This window comes from Lontra canadensis, unplaced genomic scaffold (genome assembly GCF_010015895.1).
Source record: "Lontra canadensis isolate GAN:19392208 unplaced genomic scaffold, GSC_riverotter_1.0 scaffold5, whole genome shotgun sequence".
Lineage (NCBI taxonomy): Eukaryota > Metazoa > Chordata > Mammalia > Carnivora > Mustelidae > Lontra > Lontra canadensis.
The window spans coordinates 16,206,424-16,228,219 of NW_022630999.1; the positions used below are offsets into that span (position 1 = coordinate 16,206,424).

The 21,796-nt window shown below is 54.5% G+C and overlaps 1 protein-coding gene across 1 annotated transcript; it reads left to right on the forward strand.

Annotated features, from left to right (window-relative positions):
• Positions 1 to 1,515: 1,515 nt before the first annotated feature.
• On the forward strand, positions 1,516 to 17,126 carry CDX1 (caudal type homeobox 1). Its single transcript, XM_032851251.1, has 3 exons — positions 1,516 to 1,960; positions 16,250 to 16,395; positions 16,920 to 17,126. The coding sequence occupies exons 1-3, from the start codon at positions 1,516 to 1,518 to the stop codon at positions 17,124 to 17,126; spliced, it is 798 nt and encodes a 265-aa protein (XP_032707142.1).
• Positions 17,127 to 21,796: the final 4,670 nt, after the last annotated feature.

Here is a 21,796-nt window from a genome sequence, read left to right on the forward strand (position 1 = left end):
ATGTCTCTGCACATTTAGGGTGTCCTCAGGAAATGTTGGAGGATCAAACAAAATGGGGGGGCTCTGTGCAGCTTGTGGACACTGAACCCCCCAAATGGGGAAAAGAAACCCATTACCCCAAGACTTCTTGACCCAGAGTCTTGTCCTTCATGAATCCTTCCCCCAAATCTCTCAACCTTGCTACTCACTCCCAGCTCCTCACCTGTTTTAGGCACTTCCCCTTGGATAGCTAGGAAATGTTTACCAGTCTTTAACAGGGTAAGGGGATTCAAGACTCATTTAAAATACCAGTAGGCCCCAGCTATAATAAATGAATCCGGGCGTTTAGATCCTGATTCACCCAATGCAACTGTTACAAAGACACGTTTGAATCATCTGGAGTATTTTGCCTATGAACTGAGTGTTAGATAATACTCAAGAATTCGTGTTAATTTTGTTAGATGTGTTAATGGCATATTATGTAAGGAAGCGTCCATGTGTTTTAGAGATGCATGCTGAAATATGTAGGGGTAAAATGACATGATGTTGGAGATTTGTTTTAAAATACTGTAGCAAAAAAGGGAGGGGAGTGATGAAATAACTTAGGAAATCTTGCTAACGGTTGGAGCTGGGTGATGGCTACCTTAGTGGTTCACTACACACTCTGCTTCTGTGTCTGTTTCAAACTTCTCATTAAAATAAAGGGCGGGTTTGGGGAGCTAAAAGGGTTCGTCGAGAGAATTGTGAAAAATTCCCTAGAAGATCCCGCAAAGACGCACATACACTTCCTCTTTAAGAGCTTTCTCAGGAGAGTCAACTCAGGAAAACGCCCCAGTCTTATGCAGCCTAGTGTATGTGCATATGTGCATTTTCCCGGGAAAAAACATCCACAGCTTTCTTTGGCGGCTCCGAGGGGTCGTGACCCCCCCCCCCCCCCCCACCAAGATTAAGGACCCGCTACCTTCCAGAGGGAACCCTGTTTGAAGTCAGGTTGACCGGTCACCTCGAGCTGATCACTGCGGAGCGCAACACTGGGCCCACGCAGTTGTGCGACGCTGGCCTGGGGCCCCCCGCGCCGCCCCTCGGATCCCTTTTCTTCACCTGTAAAATGGGGCCACGGGCGGTGCACGCGGCGGGCCCGGGGAGGACGAAGCGTTGGTGGCGCTAGGCGGTCGGGCCCGCAGGAGACTCCCGCACCCAGCGAAGCCTCGGACTCCCGCCCGGGACGCGCCCTCCGCGCCCCCACCCCCTCCAGGCCCCGGCCAGTCCGCCTCCCGCTTGGGGCGGCAATTTGTCTCCTTTTGAACCCCCCGCCCCCCGACGGGTTTCCCCCTTTGATTCGCGGCCCTGAGGCTCCCCCCGCTTTGAAATGCAAACCCGCCGGGGCTGGGGCCGCGGGCGCCCGGAGCTATAAAAGGCCTGGGTGGGGCGGGCGCGGCGGCCGGGCCCGCGAGTTCAGGTGAGCAGTCTGCTCGTCGGGGCGGCCGGCAGCGGCGGCTCCAGGGCCCAGCATGCGCGCGGGCCCCCGCGGCCACCATGTACGTGGGCTATGTGCTGGACAAGGATTCTCCGGTCTACCCCGGCCCCGCCAGGCCCGCGAGCCTCGGCCTGGGCGCGCAAGCCTACGGCCCCCCTCCTGCGCCCCAGGGACCCCCGCAGTACCCAGACTTCACCGGCTACTCTCACATGGAGCCTGCCTCGGCACCCTCTGCGGCCTGGAGCGCGCCCTTCTCCGCGCCCAAGGACGACTGGGCCGCCGCCTATGGCCCAGGCCCCGCGGCCCCCGCCGCCAGCCCAGCCCCGCTGGCATTCGGGCCCCCTCCGGACTTTAGCCCGGTGCCCGCGCCCCCTGGGCCGGGCCCAAGCCTCCTAGCGCAGCCCCTCGGCGGCCCGGGCGCACCGTCGTCGCCCGGAGCGCAAAGGCGGACGCCCTACGAGTGGATGCGGCGCAGCGTGGCGGCTGGAGGCGGCGGTGGCAGCGGTAAGGACCCCTCCCTCGCCCGGCGCCTCCGGATCGTTCCCTTGGGCACCGGCAGGTGCTAGGGCGAGGCCCAGTCGCCCCGTGTCTAACCCCTGCCCCGGCTCCGAAAGGGTTCCCACTGGGGCCTCCCTGACCACTCTGGTTGTGGGGCGCTTGTCCCTCAGCCTGTCCCTTCCGAATCCCAGCCTGCTGAGCCTCGGTAAGCACGGCCCGTCTCTCTGTGTAGATTAAGGGAACAGAGACCCCGAGACGTGAAGAAACGCGCCTGTGGTCGCCTGGCCAGGCGGGAACTAGAGCGCAGCTCCCAGACTGAGCCCAGGGCCCTTGAGCATCCCTGGCCCCGCTCGTCATCCGCCGCTTCCACCCCTGTCCCAGCCCGAGAGGAAGCGAACTGCCACGGGTCCCCAGAAGGGGCGACCTGCTGACACAGGCCAGCCACTTTCCTGTCCAGGTCTCAGCACCCTCATCGGTGCCGGGGAGAGACTGTGGCTCCTAGCCTTTGGACTGCAACAGAGCCCTCTTTGGTTACACTGGTGTGAGGGCTCCCTACCTTACCATCCCAGGGCCCTTCCTGAACTCTTGACCCTGGGGGAGGGGCAAGCAGGAGCAGTTGGGAAGGTGGCTACTGTTTGGCTCCTGAGACTGTGAGCCTCTTGCCCCCAGGCAGGCCTCTCTGATCCACCCTCTTCAAAGGCAGAGGAGGGGGCAGGACAAAGGGCTGGCTTTAATGAGGGGCGGCCTGACCTCCTTTATAGGTCCCCCCTTTGTCATGTAACAGACTGCGCCTTAGCTCGGTAGTGACTCCTGTTGGCCGGAAAGTGAACACGATACCCCATTGTCCCGACTGTGTCCTGCCTGTCCTGACAAAGGCCACCTGGCTTTAGGGGCGGGAAGTCGGCCTGCCCACCCTTTGATGTCCGTCCCCTCCCCCTCTTCCCCCAACTGGGAGGGAGCCTGGGACTTCCCCCACCTCCTCTCTCTCTTCCATCCCGTGTCCCCATACACACTCCTCACTCCCGGGGCAGATGCTGGGGAGGTCTGGCCATAATCAGAGCACCTTCTTGGGAGTCCCGGGGACACAGAAGCTCCTGTCGGCCTCCGGAGGCCTCTCCTTTGCGTGACCTTGGCTAAATAAGGACAGCTAATGTTATGGCACTTACTAACAGGCCAGGCACTGCTGTGATTTCTCACAGCGTTATTGTAGGTACCATTATCATAGCCATTTTTAATGTGAAAAATCTGTGGCCTAGAGAGGTTAAACCCTTGAGGATGTAACCTAGAGAGGTTAAATCCTTGCACGAAGCCATATGACCAGTAAATGGGGGTGGGGCTGGGACTCGAACCCCAGCAGACTGATCGCCAAGCCTGTGTTCTCACCCTCTCAACAATAGCTTCTCTTTAATTTATCATCTTTCCTGGGTCTCAGTTTTACCATCTGTGACATGATAGGGAAGGGTCTTATACTTTTGCTGAAGTTATAAAAGGAGCTTTTGAAAAATCTGGTGGAGAAAATACAAGTCTTCTGTCTAGAAAGAAAGTGTTGCCTAATTCCGCAGACAAAGTGAGGGGTTCTAGAAGCTTCTGAAAAACTTTCCATTAACTCTGGTTGAGAACCCTGCATGAGATGAAATGAGAGAAGGTGTCAGGGGCCACTGACCGCCCCACCCCCCTGGTTCTGTGTCTGTCCCCTGGAGAGGGAAGCCTGCTTTTCCTGCCCCTCTATTCTAGTGTTGTGCCTGCTGATCAGGCAACTTTGGAGATGGAGATGAGTCCCAGATGCAGGAGAAGTTCCTCAGGAGCAAGGACCTGGAGAGAGTGCGCCAGTGGACATCAGAGGACTGGTGGGAGGCGTGGGGGAGTTTTTAGGCTGTGTGACGTCAGCCAAAAAACTTTTTCTTTCTGGACACAGGAGCCACTTGCGAATACCGCCCAGCCTCTGGTCTCAAAAGTCATTTGGAAACTGTTGTCCCCAGGCAGATGGGGGCCTAGCAGTACGTCTGCCCAAATGCCAAAAAAACCTTTCCCCCTTTATTCCCAGAAAGTAGAAAGAGAGAGCCCAGGGAAGTCTGCAGGCTCCCAAGGAAAGGGGCTGCGCCAGAAACCAAGTTAGACCCATTCTGCCAAGGACTCAGGACCATCAGCTTTCTAGAAGCTAGAAGCTGCTGCCTGTCTGCCCAGGGCCATCTGATTCCAACCAGTGCTCCGGAGATGGGGCAGAATTGGCAGAATCAGGATGGAGTGACAGACCCTCTCTGAGAGAGAGAGAGGCCAGGCTGTGACCCGCCCCCCAACTTTGGTCTCAGTTTCTCCTTCTGGGCAATGAAGATCCCAGGGTCTCTAGGATGGTGCTTGTATAATGCTGTTCTCTAGGATGGCAAAGGGAAGGTCAGTACACCCCAGCGCCCACCCTGTGCCCCTGCCCCCCACAGCAAGTGTTGCCAGCCACCTGGTCTTGTGGTACCAGGTCTTCTTAACAGCTGCTTTTCCCTCTTCCTGGAAGCTCCTGTGCCCTAACTCTTTGCAGGCCTACCTCGTTCTCACCCTTCAGGTCTTAGCTTAATGGCCGTCTCCTCAGAGAGGTCCTCCATGATTTCCCAAGGAGGGCTCCCCCATACCTATCGATAATCTTCGCCGTGTTTCCTTCAGACAACCAACCCTGATTTCAACTTACTTCCTTATCTGTGTGTCTTTGCGCTGTCTACTTCCCCACCCACCCGCCCACCCACCAAAGGAGCACCCATGAGGTCCAGAGCCACATCCATTTGACCCATCACTACCTTCCAGGCACCACTGTAGTGCATGACATTTAGTAGGGACTCAGTACATTTTGTTGAATGAATGAACAGGACAAGCGTGAGGAACAGCAACGACAACCAAGAGAAAAAGGAAGAGATGAGATCTTGGCTTTGACATGTTTCTGTGATCCCAGCCCTAGGGATAGGACCCCTGACCTTTGAGCTGAGCAAGTTCATGCCAGGGGTGGAAGACTGGTTGCTCCCCTCTCCCTCCTGGGATGGTCCTCCCTCCCCAGCTGAGGACTCAGTGTAGCTGAGGCTAGGACTGGAACTATGACCTGTGGTTCCCCCCCACCTAAGAATCTATTTATTTATTTATTTGACACGGGGAGAGGGAGAGAGACAGAGAGAGAAAGCGCACAAGCAGGGGGAGCAGCACGCAAAGGGAGAGGGAGAAGCAGGCTCCCCGTGGAACAGGGAGCCTGATGCGGGATTTGATCCCAGGACCCTGGGATCATGAGCTGAGCCAAAAGCAGATGCTTAACCGACTGAGCCACCCAGGTACCCCTATGACCCAGGTTTATCCTAAGGAGGGACAGTGAGAACCAGAAGGATGAGAGAGAGGCTCTTGGGCTTCATCCTGTCATCAAAATATTACCCAGTTCTGAGGGATTACTATCACCTGGCTGAGGCCAGGATAGGAAAAGACTACAAGGGGTTCTCCTTCGTGGTCCTCCCTGTTTGCATCTACAAATAGCAGCATTTTCATTAAGAGGGTCAGACATCGGGGTGCCTGGGTGACTCAGTGGGTTAAGCCTCAGACTTCAGCTCAGGTCATGATCTTAGGGTCCTGGGATCAAGCCCTGCATTGGGCTCTCTGCTCAGCAGGAGTCTGCTTCCCACCCCCCTGCCTGCCTCTGCCTGCTCGTGATCTCTCTCTGTCAAATAAATCTTAAAAAAATTAAAAAAAAAAAAAGAGGGTCAGACATCATCCTGTCAAAGGCCCAGCATCCCTTCCTTATGAATAAACAGTACTTCCCAGGTCAGTGGCCTCTGGGGTAGGCCGAGGTCCCACACGAGGAAGATGCTTGTTGAGATGATGAGACTATAGCAGTAGGGTTCAGGTCTTGGTCCAGTCCCTTCAGCTTTCAGATGGAGACACTGAGGCCCAGGGAGGGGAGGAACCCTGCCCTGTCCCCCCACATTCTAGACCCTCTCCCTTGGCCCATTGCCACAGCCACCAGCCTGGCCTCTCTCCTTCAGCCTCTCTCTGATGCCCCAGCTGTCTTCACAGTCATCACCAGATTTGCCTTTTCAAGGCACATCTCCTGCTCAACATTCCATTGCTCCCCATTGCTATGGAATTCCCATTTTGTTATATGCCGTTACATTGCTGTCAGATCCAGCCCCATTTCTGTGGCACTTGAGAACTGGCTCCAACCCACTATTGAAGCCACTGTCCCAACTAGTTTGTCTAGATATGGAAGTGCTTACTGGGGATGGCTAAAGCCTGGGCTTTGGAGCCTCAGGCCTGGGAGTGCATTTCTGTTAGAAGCTGCATAGCCTTGGGCAAGTTAACTTAGATCATTTCCCTGAGCCTCAGTTTCTTCCACTCTAACATTAGGATAACAATAGGATTGCACCTTGAAGCCGTGGTGCCCATCAAGCCCTATGCTTGGGGCACGGTAGGTAGGAAGAGTGTCTGTGCCTATGACTTTCTCTACCAGTCCTTAGCAGGTGCATGGAAACACACACCTCACACTCCTTGCCTCTCCAGTCTGGTTCCCTCCATCTAAACTATCCTTCCTGCCCTCCTACATCTTCACCAGCTCAAATGCTGTACCTTCACCAAGGCCGTCTCCTCTAGAAAGCCCTCCTGGGTTCCCTCCCCTCTAAGCACTGTGTCAGGTTCTTCTTGTAACAACGCTCACCGCTGTCTTGTTTATCGCTTCCATCTACCTCAAGGACTTGTGGTCAGCCCCATCCTTCTCACCAGGCCTCATGCTAAGTAGGAGCCCATGATAAAGCTGGGAACTGTGGTGTTGGCTGAGTCCTTACCACATGCCAGGCAGTGTGCCAAGAACCTCACATGGGTCTTCTCACTCAAGCTTCATAACAACTAACAACGCTCAGAGGTGTGAGGATCTATTATTGGCCTCATTTTACAGATAAAGTTAATGAGGCTCAGAGAGGGTAGGGTGCCTGCTGCAGCTCACACAGCCAGGATGCGGAAGCGTGGGGTCCAGACCCAGACTCTACCGCCTAAGGAGCCTCTGTCAAATAAAGTAACACACACAGCAGCCCCAGACCCCTCCCCATGCGCATCCCAGTCCAGGGTGGGGGGGGCAGTGGGGGAAGGAGGCTGGTTGGGGAAGAGCCGGGGAGAAGATGATGGGGGAGGGTGGGCCCAGCAGGCGCCAGGTTGTTTAAAACTGGTTCTCTAGGCAGAAGCTGCGTTTGACACCTCATCTCTCAGATGTAGCTGGGAAGGGGAATGACCCAGTTAGAAGGTGTCAGAAGGCTTTTTTTGGTTGGGTTTTTTATCCATCACCACCACCCCTCCCACCCCGGCTTTGGTAGCTACTGTGGCTGAGAGCTTAGGGAATCACTGTGAAGGTCCAAAAAGGCTTTGTAACGGCAGGGTCTGGCTTGTCAGTAGCAAGTTATCTTAACTGGTCCTTAACTGGTCCTCTAGTTTCTGTCCTGGAGCTCCTGGGGTTTGGAAACACCGGGTGCATTTAGAGTCAACATAGGTTAACCTGTCGAACACTGCCCACGCCATGCTCAGCCCCCAAGCTTGTAGGGGTGCATAGGTCCCTCTGCATCAACACAGATGAGTAAGTAGACGTTAGTGAAAGCCAAGATTGATGCTCCAAGCTTGGCACCTTCCGGTGACTTCCCATTGCTCTCGAAATCAAATTCAAACCCCTCATGCCAGGGCAGAGAGTTCTGCTGGTCTCTCCAGGCTGATCACGTGCCTCTCTCATTCATTCATTCCTTCAGGCAGGCTGGGGATTTGGGCCAGAATGAGGCAGACAGGCCCTCTCGGGGAGCTGGCACTGCTGCTCCTTCCTCCGCTACTCTGTGCTGTAGGGCCTTTGCACACGCCGTTCCTGGAACATCTCCTTCATTAGTGACACAGAAACCTCTCCAACCTTCAGGTTCCAACTTAGATGTCGCCTCCTGGAGGAGACAAGCTAATTAGAGTAGGTCCCCCCAGCCCCTGCCCCTGCCACTTAATCTAGCTCTCAGCTCTAGACTTACTTTCCTTCATGCTAATCCGTTTGTGATGATTTTCTTAGTTTGTTTTTAATCTGCACCCCACCACAAAAGGGGGGAATGAACTATTTAACAGGTCCCGAGCACCCAGCATAGCAATAAGGATATAAGCGGGATCTACTGAGTACTCAGCCCATGCCCAGCATTTTCTCAAGTGTAGGTATTTCTGACCCCAGGATCTCATGCACACCTCTGCATTAGATTTGTGGCTTTGAGAAAGCCTCCAGGAAGATGTCCTTTGGAGATTGAGCTGACCAGCTGACGGATTGGCTGTGGGAGCCGGACGTGCCACCTCAGCTTTAGGCCTGAGTATCGGGAAGGTGGTGGCCATTTACTGAGAGGAGGCCCCGCTGGGAAGCAGGAGGTCTGCGTCATGTTCCGCAAGGACTCCTCCAGTACTCCCTGTGTGTCAGGCACCATCATGAGACTGGGTGAGCAGCAGACCCGGAGCAGGGCACTGAGGGGAGGAGATTTGCAAAGGTCACCTAGGGAGCTAGGAGAGGGCTGGAATTCAGAGCCCCTCCCTGGACCTCACCCAGAATGGGAGACCTCGGGACCCGGGCCGAGGATGACCGGGTAGGGCAAGGCTGGAACACACCCTGGGAAACAGCTCAGGGGGGCCTCAGGCTGTTCAGGTCAGGGAGAGACTTGAAGGGACACAGTTGCTGTTTGCTAGTCTTGGAAGGGCTGTTCTGGACCAAGGGTGACCCTTGTGGTTTTTTTTTTTGTTTTTTTTTTTTTATGGAAAAATACAAGTGGGTTGTCGCTGGGAGACCAGGCTGCTTTGTGGAGAGGACAGGCACAGTCTGGTTAGGAGGCGATGCCGCTGTGGGCATCTGGCTCACGGGGGGAGCTTGGGTTAGCGGGGCTGTCCAGTAGAACTTTTCTGTGATGGAGGAAATGCTCTGAATCTGTTTGGTCCAGGGTTCCAACCACCAGCAGCACGAGTGTCTCTGGCCCTTGGAAGATGGCTCACGTGACTCAAGAGCTGAATTCTTAATTCTTTTTGGTTACTTTCAATTTAAGTAGCCACACGTGGCTTGGAGCTGTCATTTGGGACAATGCAGGACAGGCCCTCTCAAGAGTTCTTAGAATAGTCATCTGTTCCCGATGGGCTCCTTATTCTCCACCAAGGGGCCTCTCAGGCCTCTTCTGTCTCTATGGTCATCCTCATCTTCATCACTGACTAGCTTTTATTAATAATTACCTTGTTCAATAGGTTCCCACACCTCATCTCTACGTCCCTCTGAGGGGGACCATGTCCTCAGTTGACAGGTGAATATCCCGGGATCCAAAGAGGGGTAGGGCCTTGCTGGATCCACACCACTGGCCTGTGGCCAGGCTGGGGTAGAACAGACAGGTCTACCTGCCCCTGCAGTTTCTGTCCTCTTTGCTGCCTCCCACAGCCAAGCCAGACCGTGGGCCTCCATGGAGAAGACGAGGCAGGGGACAGACGACAATAGCCAGGTGGCCCTGAAGGAAAGGGGGCAGTGCTGACTGAGCGCTGTGCCTGGAAAGGAGGGCAGTGGTGGGAAGGAGAAGCTTGCCTGAGGCTGCAGGACCCCTCACCCCCACGCCAGCCTCACCCCTGCTCCAGGGCTTGAATGAGGAACCATGAAGGAGCCGCCGGGAACTGGCAACTTAGCTGGAACAAGGATCCAGTCGGGGCCAGTAGACAGCTTCATGGTCCGGCAAGGGACAGCCATTCCCTGTTGACCAGTTAGGTCAGCATCTAACTGGCTGGGTCTGGGCGGCCCCGCGCAGAAGAAGTCCACCTCCTGCCAGTGGGATGGGGAATCTAGTCCAAACTGAACATGGCCTGTCCAACTGGTGGTTGGGCCAGGTCTCCCCACTCCCAGGCCAGTGTGTTCCTTACCCTGCGGCTCCCTATCAGGCGGCATTCCTCACTCTCCCAAGGGACTCCTCTAACATCCGCTTCTGCAAATAGCTCAGCTCTCCTTGACATCCCCTTAGCTCTTTGCCCTCTACAAACTGCTTTCACGTCCAAAGCCTAAAGAAGTTCATTTGCTCGTCAAGTCCATTAGCTAAGGATTGGTCATATCTGGGCCCAAGGCCTGAGAGGAGGGCTCCGAGCTGCACAGAACTTCAGAATCTCCAGGCCCTCGGGGCTGCCCTTCTTCTGAGGCACAGGAGAAACTGAGGCCCAGAGAGGAGAAGGGACTTCTTCATGACCACACAGATGGCACAGAACTGGGACCAAGATCTACTGACATCAACTAGTGGTTCAGGAACCCCAAGGGCTGTTAAAGAAGGCGGGAGAGCAGGATGCAATGGGTATGGGAGGGAGTCTTTCTGACAAGCCGGCATATGTGCCTGTGTGCACACTGCGTGTGTGTTTGTGTGTTGGGGGGGGATCGGGATGCACAGTCAGGCTGGGGCTGGACCACACAGAGAGGGGACATGGAGGGTTGAGGCGGGAAGGGTGTTCCAGTCCTGGGGGCCAGAGCTGGTGGTGTCATCCCCCAGGGCTGTCGGGAGCCAGCAGGAGGAGGGCAGAGGAAGTGCTGACCCAGAGGCTATGTGACTTTCTTGGATCCACCCCACCCTGCCCTGGGGGCAGAGGCTGAACCCTGTCCTCCCCTGGCCCAGGCTGGATGGGGAGGCCCCACCGCCAGCCACTGTGCCTCCTGCCCCCTCTCCTTCAGCTTGGCAGGCCCAGTATCTAGGCTCTCAGACAGGGAAATCAGTCTTAGAATTCTTTCAGCGAAAATAACAAACCCAACCAGAGAATCAACAAACATTGGGAGCTTCGTGTTTCCAAGTTGGAAGGGACCTTATAAATAAACAGTCTCATCCAACACATCACCCATCGCCCAGATCCATTTCTGCCCCATGGCTGGCCCGCCACTGTTGGGGATGAGTAAGACCTTCCCATCTATGTGTGCCATTTTTCTGGAGCGGTCCCCGCGCCCCTGGAGGTTGGAGGTAATGACGGGAGACCTCACACTGTGTGAGAGGTTCTAGTGCTGTTTCTGAGGCTGGACAGACCCGAGTTGAAATCCCACCCTCCAGATGTGTGGACCACTCAGAGCCTCAGTCGGAAAAAGGGGGTACCAGCTACCCAGCTTCAGAAGTTGTTGAGAGATGTATACAAGTACCTGCCACAAGAACAGGCTGGCCACTATCGGAATAATAGTGATCCCCACTTTATAGATACAGAGAATGAAGCCCAGAAAGATGGGGTGACCCGTCCTTGGTCACCTAGCCAGTGAGAAGCTGTCCTGCCCAATCCCAGAGGTCCATTTGTCCCAACAGCCACGTGTCAGGGTCCCAGGACAGCCAATCAAGTAGCAAATCCGTGAGTCTCATTTTAGCCTCACTGAATCTGAATTTCTGGCCTAGAATCTGTGCTTTTGAAAAGCTTCCCAGGACCTCCACTGTGCATGCTTTAGGAGAAGGGAAATGTGCTATCTTCCCAGCAGCCTGATGCATGTGGATGGGCCATGACTCGAATCCCAAAGCCAGAGCAAAGAGGAAACCTCTCCTTCGGGTGAGTTATCCAAGCGTCTTCTCTGATGCACTCACCACTGAAGAGCCAGAGGGGGCTCCCCTGCCACCATCCTGACCCCTTGCACTGGCATCTGGCCCAGAGGGTTATTCATTAGGTGGCTGGGAGGGGCTGGCCCCCATCAGACACCTGTTGCAGGAGCCCGGACTTCCCTCTCCGCACCAGCGTCCCAGAGGCCTGTAAATCATTCATCCTGGGGCCCTCTCCCTACCCGCTGCTCTCGAGCACCTCCCTGTCCCCTCCCTCCTAGGCTCCTGGGGTGGCACAGGTGCTCACAGAAGGGGGAAGGGAGGGTGGCTTGGAGCAGTTGAGAGTTCTGGCTCAGAGGCTAGAGCCCAGGGCTCCTGACTGTCATTAAAATACAAACTCAGGGGCACCTGGGTGGCTCAGTCAGTGAAGTGCCTGACTCTTGATTTCGGCCCAGGTCATGATCTCAGGGTCATGAGATCGAGCCCCACTCCAGGTTCAGTGCCGGGCATGGAGCCTACTCTCTCTCTTAAAAAAATAATCATAAAAAAATACAAATTCACCTCGCACACATTAAAAACAAGAGAGAGAGGGGGGAAGGAAGGAAAGGAAAGGAAGGAAGGAAGGAAGGAAGGAAGGAAGAAAGAAAGGGAAAGAAATGAAATAAGAAGAAAGGGTCATCCCAAAGACTCTCACTTACCTGTGGCCCCACAGCTTCTGGTTCCTTCTCCAGAGGCTTGTTATTGATTTATATTTCCTTTCAGAAAAAAACTCTACCTACACATGTATGAGTGTGTGTGTGTGTCGAGCTGTTACACAAAAAGAGTAACATACAATTCACAACATTCTATGTCTTGGCTTTTTTTTAAAAAACTCAATATATCTTAGAAATTGCTGCATATTAGTATGTGGGGAGCTTTATAATTTCTTTTTAATGACTGCATAATGTTGCTCTCCATGAATGTGCCATCTTTTATTTAACTTCTTTTTTTTAGGATTTTATTTATTTGAGTGAGAGAAAGAGGGCAAATGAAAGAGTCTGAGCTGGGGGGAGGGGCAGAGGGAGAGGGACAAGCAGACCCCCCACTGAGCATGGAGCCTGATTCGGGACCCTGAGATCTTGACCTGAACTGAAGGCAGTCGCTTAACCCGCTGAGCCCCACAGGCACCTCTAACAAGTACCCTACTTGTAGACATGTACATTGCTTTTAGTCCTGTGCCTTTTGAAACAGCAATGGCTTTGGGCATTTTTCTGCGAGATCACTTCCTGGAAGTGGGATTAATGGGTCAGAGGGTGCGTGCGTATTAAACGAGGCTAGATGTTACCAAGTTGGGCTCCAAGGAGGATGTTGCCTTATTACCCCCTGGATAGCATATGGGATTTCTTGGTTCCTGGACCACAGCAAGATACCAAATGTTTTGTTCTTTGGCAGAGCCATTTTCTTAGCAATGAAATGGTGTGATTTGAGAGCTCCACTAGGAAAAAGTTGGTCAGTGGTACCTGAGCCCACCAGCCCATCTCCTGGGCCCAGCAAGGAGGTGACGGGGCCTGTGGGCTGGGATCTCCCTGGCAGCCCTGCTATTACAAAAAGAAATAATTATGCAGCTAGAGTCCTATCCCCTGTCTAGGTCCCCGCTCCTCAAATCTGGAGGAGTCAGGCTACAGTTGGGGTCACTTGAGCCCAGGGTTGATAGCAATACCAGGCAGGATGGCCCTCAAGAAGGATGGGTCCCTTTCTGAGCCCCCATTTCCCCATCTATGAAAATGGGTATGATGGAGCCCCACTTGCTCATCAGAAAAGATGGGAGTGAGTACTGCATGCCTGAGGAAAAGGATCTTTCATAAGTGCTACTTGTAATTTCTCAGGCTGTTTGGGGGGAAGGGAGATTCGCCCCCCCACTTCAGACTGTGAGTGTTCTAGGCATTTCCAAGGGCCCACCCAGCCTGCAGACCATCTAGCCCCGGCCCAGAGCTCTCTGGGGCCCGTCTCCCCCATGATCTGGCCCCTCCCTTCCCACAAGTACAAATAGACAGGTGGTCTGCTGTTTGAGCTTCTGTTGCTAAGGCTCAGGAGACTTCTCAGGAGGCTTTATGGACTCTAAGCCTGATGGGGTGAAGAGTTGTGCCAAGAGTAGGGAGTGGAACTCTAGACCAGGTGACATGGCTTTGGGCAGGTCCACACTTGTCCAGGGCTTCGGTGACCCTAACTGTGCAGAGGAGCTCGGACTTGAAGGATTTACAAAGCCTCTCTTACTTGGACCTCCAGCATCTGTATTTGCTGCCTGAACCTCAGTCTCTTCATCTGTAAAATGGGAGGAGACTAAACTGAGCCCTTTTGGCTTTAGCCCAGTGAAGATTCGGAGCTCTGCTGGGCTCTGGGGGTGGAGCATTAGGCAGAACTGTTTTTGAGTCGGCGTTGAATTTTCTAGGCCAAGGAAGGACCCATCTGGAGCCAAGGCCTCAGCAGCCACTCCCTGTCCCTTTCCTGGGCCAGGTCTGGCCGAGGGCCGATGTTGTCCCGTGCTACATCGGGTGGTGGGCTGAGGTCAGTGGATGTGGAAGTGTCCAGTGAAGTTCTGCGGCTCTGGCAGGAAATCCAAGGAAAAAAGCCCAGAAACATCTGCTGTCTCCCATTTTCTGCAAAACCATTTGGCTCTTGGGGAGCCCAGCGGCTGTCCTGCCAAGCTGCGTGGGCTTGGTAGTGGGGCAGGAGCTGGAAGAGGGGGTGGGTGGTTAGAATGGGGATGCCAAGGGACAGGCAGCGCCAGAGCCGTGACCCTGGGAGGTGAAGTCCAGGCTGCGTGGGGACAATTGATTGAGGTGGAACAGGGTCCTCGGTTATTCCAAGACCTGCCATGCCCTGGTGGACATGTGCAGGTCTGAAAGTGCTTGCGTGTGCCTCCTATTTATAGCCGAGTACTGAGCTTCTTACGAAGGAAACTGGTGTTTAGTCAGGCCCCCGCACCAGCCCGGGCCAAGCATGACTCTTAATATGCTCTCCAGACAGACCTCTGATCCCAGCCCCAAAGAGTCCTGACTTTAACCCCGGACAGTCCTCAAATCCCACTCCTACCCTCAGTCTGAGCCCTGTAGAGAAGCCAAGCCACAGCCTTCTCTCTCCGGGGTTGTTGCAAGCCTGTCTGTGCTTCCCCTTTCTTGCCAGTCTGTCCTCCAAGCAGCAGCCAGAGCCAGATTAAAACCTACATCAGACCTGCTTTCTCTTGGGCTCAGAAGCCTGCAATGGCTCCCATCCTAGACAGAGTAAAACCTGGAGTCCTTTCCATGGCCAGCAAGGCCCTGGACAACCTGCCCCCCTGTCCTTGCTCACTGTACTCTGGCTATACCAGCCTCTGCGCTGTTCCTCACACATCAGGTGTCAGGCATGGTCCCACCACAGGGCCTTTGCACTCGATGTTCCCTGCACCTGCAGCCCTCTTCACCAGATACCTGCATGGCCCTTCCCCTGACCTTCTTTAGATCTTTGCCTAAATTTCCCTTCTTGGTAAGTCCTTCCTGAACTACTCTTCTTAAAATCGCATACTCTCTCCTCCCCCAAATTCCCAGTCCTCTCTTCCTGCCGCCTTCTCAGGAATACTTATCAATTAACATATCAAATACTTATCATTAACATATCAAAGTATTTGGATCTCTGATTATTTTGACTAGGCTCCGCGAGAACCTAATTTCATTGAGAGTAGGGACTTTTTTTTAGTTTGGCTGGCTGGTGTACCCCAGTGATCGGCCCACACCAGGAGCTCAGTAAATATTTGTCGCCTGAGCCTGAGTCATGGCTCTGTGTCCACAGAGGAGGCAGTGGAGTGGAGTGGATGGCTCTGGGCAGACCTGGGGCTTGGTGTCCAGGGCTGGGGCCTTTTCAGGTAGCTGACAGGCCTTCGTCTTTTTTGTTGGGCCAGCAGCCGCCAGGCATTTGACAGGAAGTGCGGAGCAGCCAGCCCAGGACTGAGTGGCAAGCTTCCACCTCTGTCCGTGGTGGCTCTTCCCCACTCTCCCCCCTACCCTGGAGAGAGGAGCCACTGACTTGTCCTTGGTCTCTATCCACCCTGGGCTGCCCGGTGTCCCTCTGTGTCTCTGGTGTGAGGACCCATGGTCTCAGGATCCTGAATCAGAACCACCCGGGGAGCTTATTAAAAAGGCAGATTCTAGGGGGGCCTGGGTGGCTCAGTCGGCAGAACATGCGACTCCATCTCAGGGTTGTGAGTTCTATCCCCACGTGGGGCGTAGAGATTGCTTAAAAAAATAAATAAATAAAATCAAAAAAATAAAAGAAAATGCCAGCTCGACTCCCCAGGCTTTCTGGCTCACAGGGTCAGGGGTGCCCAGAAAGCTGTGTTTTTCCCAAGCCCCCCATGTGTCTGTTGCCCTGCTGCACCTGGAAACTGTGGGGGTGGGGTGGGTGGGGAGAGCTGGTGGAGCTGGCGGATTGGCGGAGGGCTCTGGGTCAGGGGAGCTGGACTGAAACCCCGACTTCACCAGCAGTTTGCCGTGGGTCCCCGAGCAGATTGCTTCTCCTCTCTGAGCCTCGTGCCTCCCCGAACAGGCGTGAGAGCAGCGCTTGCCTCTCAGGTTGGGGGTCTCCGAGCCTGACCCCCCGGGGGCAGAACGATCGTGACCCCCAGGACCGAGTGGGCGTCCCTCCTCAGCTCAGGGTCCTGCTTGCAGGGATCTGGATTGTGTCCTCCCTGCGGCCCTGCTGGAGATTTGCAGAAACCCCCCCACCCCACCCACTCACCTCCCCTCCTGGCCCCTCTGCTTCTCAGGGAAGACCCGGACCAAGGACAAGTACCGCGTGGTCTACACCGACCACCAGCGCCTGGAACTGGAGAAGGAGTTCCACTATAGCCGCTACATCACCATCCGGCGGAAGGCGGAGCTCGCTGCCAACCTGGGGCTCACTGAGCGGCAGGTGTGTGGGCCCCTCCCCGCCCCCGCCAGCCCCGTCACCAGGGGAGCAGCACTGGGAGTCTGGCCTCCAGGGTGCCAGGCAGATTATAGACTCCGGGAGGAGAAAAGAGAGGTTGAGTTTCCTGACCATGGTCACACGGCACAGCAGAAACTGAGGCGCTGCCAAATCCTCCCACTTGAAACAAAACCCAATATCCCCGACCCCAGTAGGGGGATGGGGGATCTAATTAGCTATAAACTGCAGCTGCTGGGATGATGGCTGTTTAAATCCCCAGCTGGGGAGCAGTTAAGGGAACAAAGGGAAGTCTTCCTGGAGGAGGCGTCTTACAAAACAGGGACAGAGAAATTGTCTTTAGGGTTCCCGGAGCAGTGGGGGAGGATGTGAGTTGTCTGGGTGGTGAGGCAGGAGGGAGGCCATAAACCCCACATGGGGAAATAAGAGCCTAGCTGTCCCTCCTTTCTTCCACGTGCCCTGCCTGCTGTTTGGTCACCCAACCACCCATCTCCTGCTCTCCCACACCGCAGGTGAAGATCTGGTTCCAGAACCGGCGAGCCAAGGAGCGCAAAGTGAATAAGAAGCAGCAGCAGCAGCAGCCCCCACCCCCCCAGCCCCCAGCCCATGAAGTACCCCCTGCCGCAGCTGCGCCGCCCCTGGGGGGCCTGTGCCCCAGCTCTGCCAGCCTCCTGGGAGCCGCCTCCCCAATGCCTGTTAAGGAGGAGTATCTGCCCTAGCCCTGTGCCCGGCCTTGTGGGCAGAGATGGGGGGCGAGCTGGGGGAGGGGAAGCCCTGGGGACTCAGGTGTGGGCCATGTGGCTTAGGGCCTAGGAGGCCTCGTCTGAGCCCCAGCCCTGCTGCTGATCTCCTGGGTAACCTTGGACAAGTTGCAACCCAGCCCCTGCATCCCCTTGGCCCATCTATGCCTAGAGGCTGTGGGATAAGGACCTTTCCAGCTCCTGTGTTCTAGGCCTCAGGGGGGAGGTCTCGATCCCCAGAAGGCTAAGTGAGGCGCCATGTTAAGTCCCCAGGCCTTACCTCCTCCTCCATGGGTTCAAGGGTGGAAGGCCGCTGGAGGGACCAGACTAACTCAGGGGGAAGGAGTTAGAGCCCAGCAAAGATGGAATGTTGCAGCCCATGACCCGAGGGGAAGGGGTGAGGTCAGCTTCCACCTGCCGCTTCCTGCAGCTTTACCTCCAGCTGTCCCCATGGCGAGTTAGCCTGACCCCTCTCTAGGCTGGATGCAAAGCACAAAGCCCATAAGCCTGGGCCAGAGCAAGAGGCTCTGATGACCGTCCCCTCTGGGTTACAAAGCCATATGCCCCCACTAGCATTCTCTGTGGGGTCTCCAGACGGGGACAGGCAAAGGGGTTGCGGGGAGGGGTCCGCCTACTTCCTACACTCCTAGGCTGTCCCTTAGGCCTCAGGCCCCAGGCCTCAGGGAGTCCCTGAGGGACTTTCTCTGGACCAAACAGAGCTCATAACTGGGCAAACGTTGTATATAGAGTGGAACCTCTTGGATGCAGCTTCAAGAATAAATTTTTTTTCTCTTTTCAAAAAAAAAGGTATAAAAATCATTATACCCAGCCTTAAAAGAAGATGCTAAAGAAGTGTAAACCATCCTCACCCTCCTTTAACAATTGCATAGTCCCCTCCAGTCTCTGTATTTCTCTAGCAAGGTCACCTTTAAAATGTGTTTGAAAGATCCAAACAGGACATTGTTAGAGTAAGTCTATGAGACTACATAAAATTGTAAGTCCATTTTGTAAGCAGATTCATCAGACCCAATTTATCAGTTTTTTAATTTTTCAAGCACTTTCAGCTCTCATTTTCCACTCCACAACTGATATTCACTGGGCACCCCCATGGGCCAGGCATGGCCAAGTGTAGGGAATGTAAAGTCCTTGCCTCACAGCAGTTCCCAGTCGGAGCTCTGCTCTGGGCCTCAAAGGAACAGAGCCTCCAGGGAGCCCAGAGTGGGTTCCCATCTTAGGGCAGAAGGTCTGGAAGGCTTCCTGGAGGAGGTGATATTTGGATTGAGTCCTAAAGATCTAGTAGGTGCTGTCAGAGCAAGAAAAAAGGAATGGTAAAAAAAGAATATCAACAATAGGACCTTAAAGTATGATGTTTTAAAACTCCTGAGAAAAGCTACTGTTCTCAAATCCTTTCCAGAGGTAGTCAGCAATCTGTCACCTGGGGCCTTTTCTCCCTAGAAGGCTCTGGTGCCAGTGGCCTGCCCCTCTGTTTACTTTTCTGGGATGTGGCCCAGCCATAAAAAAGTGTGTATATCCTGCCTGCCCTTTGCTCCTGGGACCCATGACAACAACGCACAAGGTGGATCCAGCCCCACACTAGGCCCTGAAGAGCAGCAGGCACTTCCCTCTCTCCTCCTGCTGGTGGCCTGGGACACCAAGCAGCTTCCCCGAAGATGGTGGACGTCTAAGGCATGGGAGCAAGGTGGTGCCTGGAAAAGGACTATGGTTCCAAGATCAGAGGAAAAGGGTTGGTGTGACGGTGGTTGGCAGTGAGTGGATATAGTTTTCTGATCTTCAGAAATATTTGCTGTGTGACCCTGGCTTAACTTCTTCCCCTCTCTGGGCCTCATTTCCCCATCTGTAAAACTGAGGAATTTGCTTACCAAAAGGAAATATGACTCAGGTCCAGTAAGTTTGGGAAGTCCTGAAGACTCGACCCTTCTGGGGGAGTCCCAGCGGCACGTTAACACATCAAAGGCTCTGACAAGCCCTATAGCAAAGAAACCCCTTGAATTTTCTTTAATCCAGCATTCTCCATGCTTTGCTACCCAGGAGCCCCCTACTAGTTCCTGCCAGCACCCCACTGCACACCACACACTCCACACTCCGGAGTGTGGGGATGCTGTGGCCTGGGAGGACTCGATGGGCAGCAGGCTCCAGTGCCAGATGGCCTGGCCTCCGGTTTACTGCCTCCCAGCTCAGACTTCAGGCAAGTCACTAAGCTTCTCTGAGCCTTGGCCGCCTCATTCATCAAATGGAAATAAAGTCCTTGAACCTATCTCAGAATTGTGTCTAGGGTAGGTGCTATGTTTTAGCCACCTGCTCACAGGCAGTCGCATCCCTGGTGCGTGATGCTGGCAGGCCTGCCCAATGTTCAAACTCCCCCCTCCCGCCCCCCAGTGCTGAGAGCAGATGCAGCCTGGGAGGTCTGAGGCAGGACAAGCCTGTCCCTAGCCACAGGAAAACCTCTGTCTGGCTGGAGGTCGGTGGCCAGGACTGGCAGGCTGGGTCAGCTGCGGCTGTTGCCCACATGGGAGGTCGGGGGGCCGGGTGGGGCCCACAAGTTGGTTGGTGATCACCTGTCAGTTGGTGTCTGAGCTCCAGGAAGAAGGAAATTTGATATCAAATGACTTCTAAGCAGTGTCATGGGCTGCCTTGTGAAGAGTGAGTTCCCTATCACTCAAGAGAGTTCCACCAGAGCCTGGGGTGTTATGGCTCAGGAAAGGGACCCTCCTTGTCCCGTCAGACCCTACAGCCCACCCAGTGCCTGAGAGGTATTCCAGCCTTCCTGCCAGAAACAGCTGCTGTGGCCTCTATCGTGAGTACGGCAATTTCATGCCATCCTCTCCCAGGTGGTGAGCCCTGAGCTGGTGCTGGAGACCGGGGGTCTGGACAAACGTCGGATACAGCTTGGCCTGGTCCTGGCCTCTAGCAAATCAGAAGCAGGCACAACAGCACGATATTTTGCAAGCAACTTCCCCTATGGCCCCTGATCCTGTGCCGAGAGCCACGGTCTGTGGAGGGGCCAATCCCACTGACTGCCAAGGGATCGCAGTGGGCAGGGCAGAGAGGGCCGCAGTTCAGCTCGAGGGGAAGATTCAGCCCAGCAGGAGGAACAGGGGAGGTCTCCTGCCGCCCAGGGTATGTGTGTGCATGCGTGTGTAATGTGTTATGATGGGGAGGGGTGAGCAGGAGGACTGCGGAGCTCCAAGGAAGCTGCCCCAGCTCTGGATGCACGGGGTGCGCAGGCCTCAGCCAGGGCGGCCTTGGAGGGCAATCCCATCCCAGAGCTGCTGCTCTGGAGCCACTTTCTCTGAATCATCCCAGATGGACCAACAGTTTGATTCCTCATCTCTCGGTCGCCGCTCGGTGGTGTAACAAAACACATGCTCGGCAACGATAAAGTCTGAACGTTTTAGCAAATTAAAAATGTTTATTTATACGCATTTAAAAATATCTCCCTATATAATAAAAGGAAGTACATTTTCATCTAACACTTTCCTTAAATCAGCACACATCTCCATTCTGGTTTGATGTGAGACCAGGAGAAACAGAGAGAGAGAGAGAGAGGTGGGAAGGTGGGGGAAGGGAGATAGATTATTTACTGGTTAGGATTCCTAAGTAGTTCTGCCCAGGAGTACCCAAAGTTGTTCTGGGATAAGGCAGAAGGAATGGCGTCAAATGTGCGTGGTGCCTGAACTCGTGGCCAGTTGTGTGATCATAAGACTGGGGCTTCAGTGGGCAGGGGGGCTTATGTGGACGATAGCTTCTGGAAGATGTTGCGGTTTTGTTTATTTGTTTGCAGACGACCAGACTTTTCCAACAAGGGCTGTGGTATTAGGGCAGAGGATGGCAGGAAGGGGAAGGTAGAACCTGAGTGGGCTCAGATTCCTGGATGTCGGAACTAACCCCACCTCTGCTTCATGCACTGATAGTGTAACTCTTTTTTTTTTTTTTAAGTCCTGCCTTTTCTGGCCCTCAGTTTCCCCATCTGAAAAGTGTGAGCCTGGACCCATTTGCACTCACAGCCCCAGTGACTGCCACTGATATTCAGGTTCAGTGGTCACCCCATGATGTGTTTGCTTCAAGAAGGTTAAAGGAAAGATTCAGTCCTCCCACGACCCCAAGACTGGCTCCTCCAAGGGCTGAGTCTGGGGAAAGCAGGTGCAACTGGGAAGGCGCCATAAAGAGGCCAGGCTCCCAGGGCTCTTGAGCAAATGCCTCCCCTCTATTCCCTCTTCCTGGGGTTCTCTGGACCTTCCACAGGGTCTAATGAAGCCCATGTGTCTAATGATGAGGTTGTTCAGCAAAGCTGCAGCCTGTCCTGTGACAGAAGTGGTGACAGGTCCTAGGGGAGAGGCAGGGGGTCCTGTCTGGGCCTTCTTGGATTCAGGAGCCATGGGCTTTTGCCCTCTCCCAAGCCCAGAGATTCTGCGTTCCATGTGACCTTGGGTATACGACTTCCCTCCTCTGAGATGATTTCCTAAGGTACAGAATGGGGCTGCAGAAACCGTCTTCCCAGGCTGTTGGAAAGAATTACAAATCCGATATTGGATATAAGCCTTCATCCAATGAACACAGTAGGGTTTCCTGAATGCTCCTTCCCTTCACATTCATGCCCAAAGGGCTCCTTCATCCTGCTTCTGGAGAGC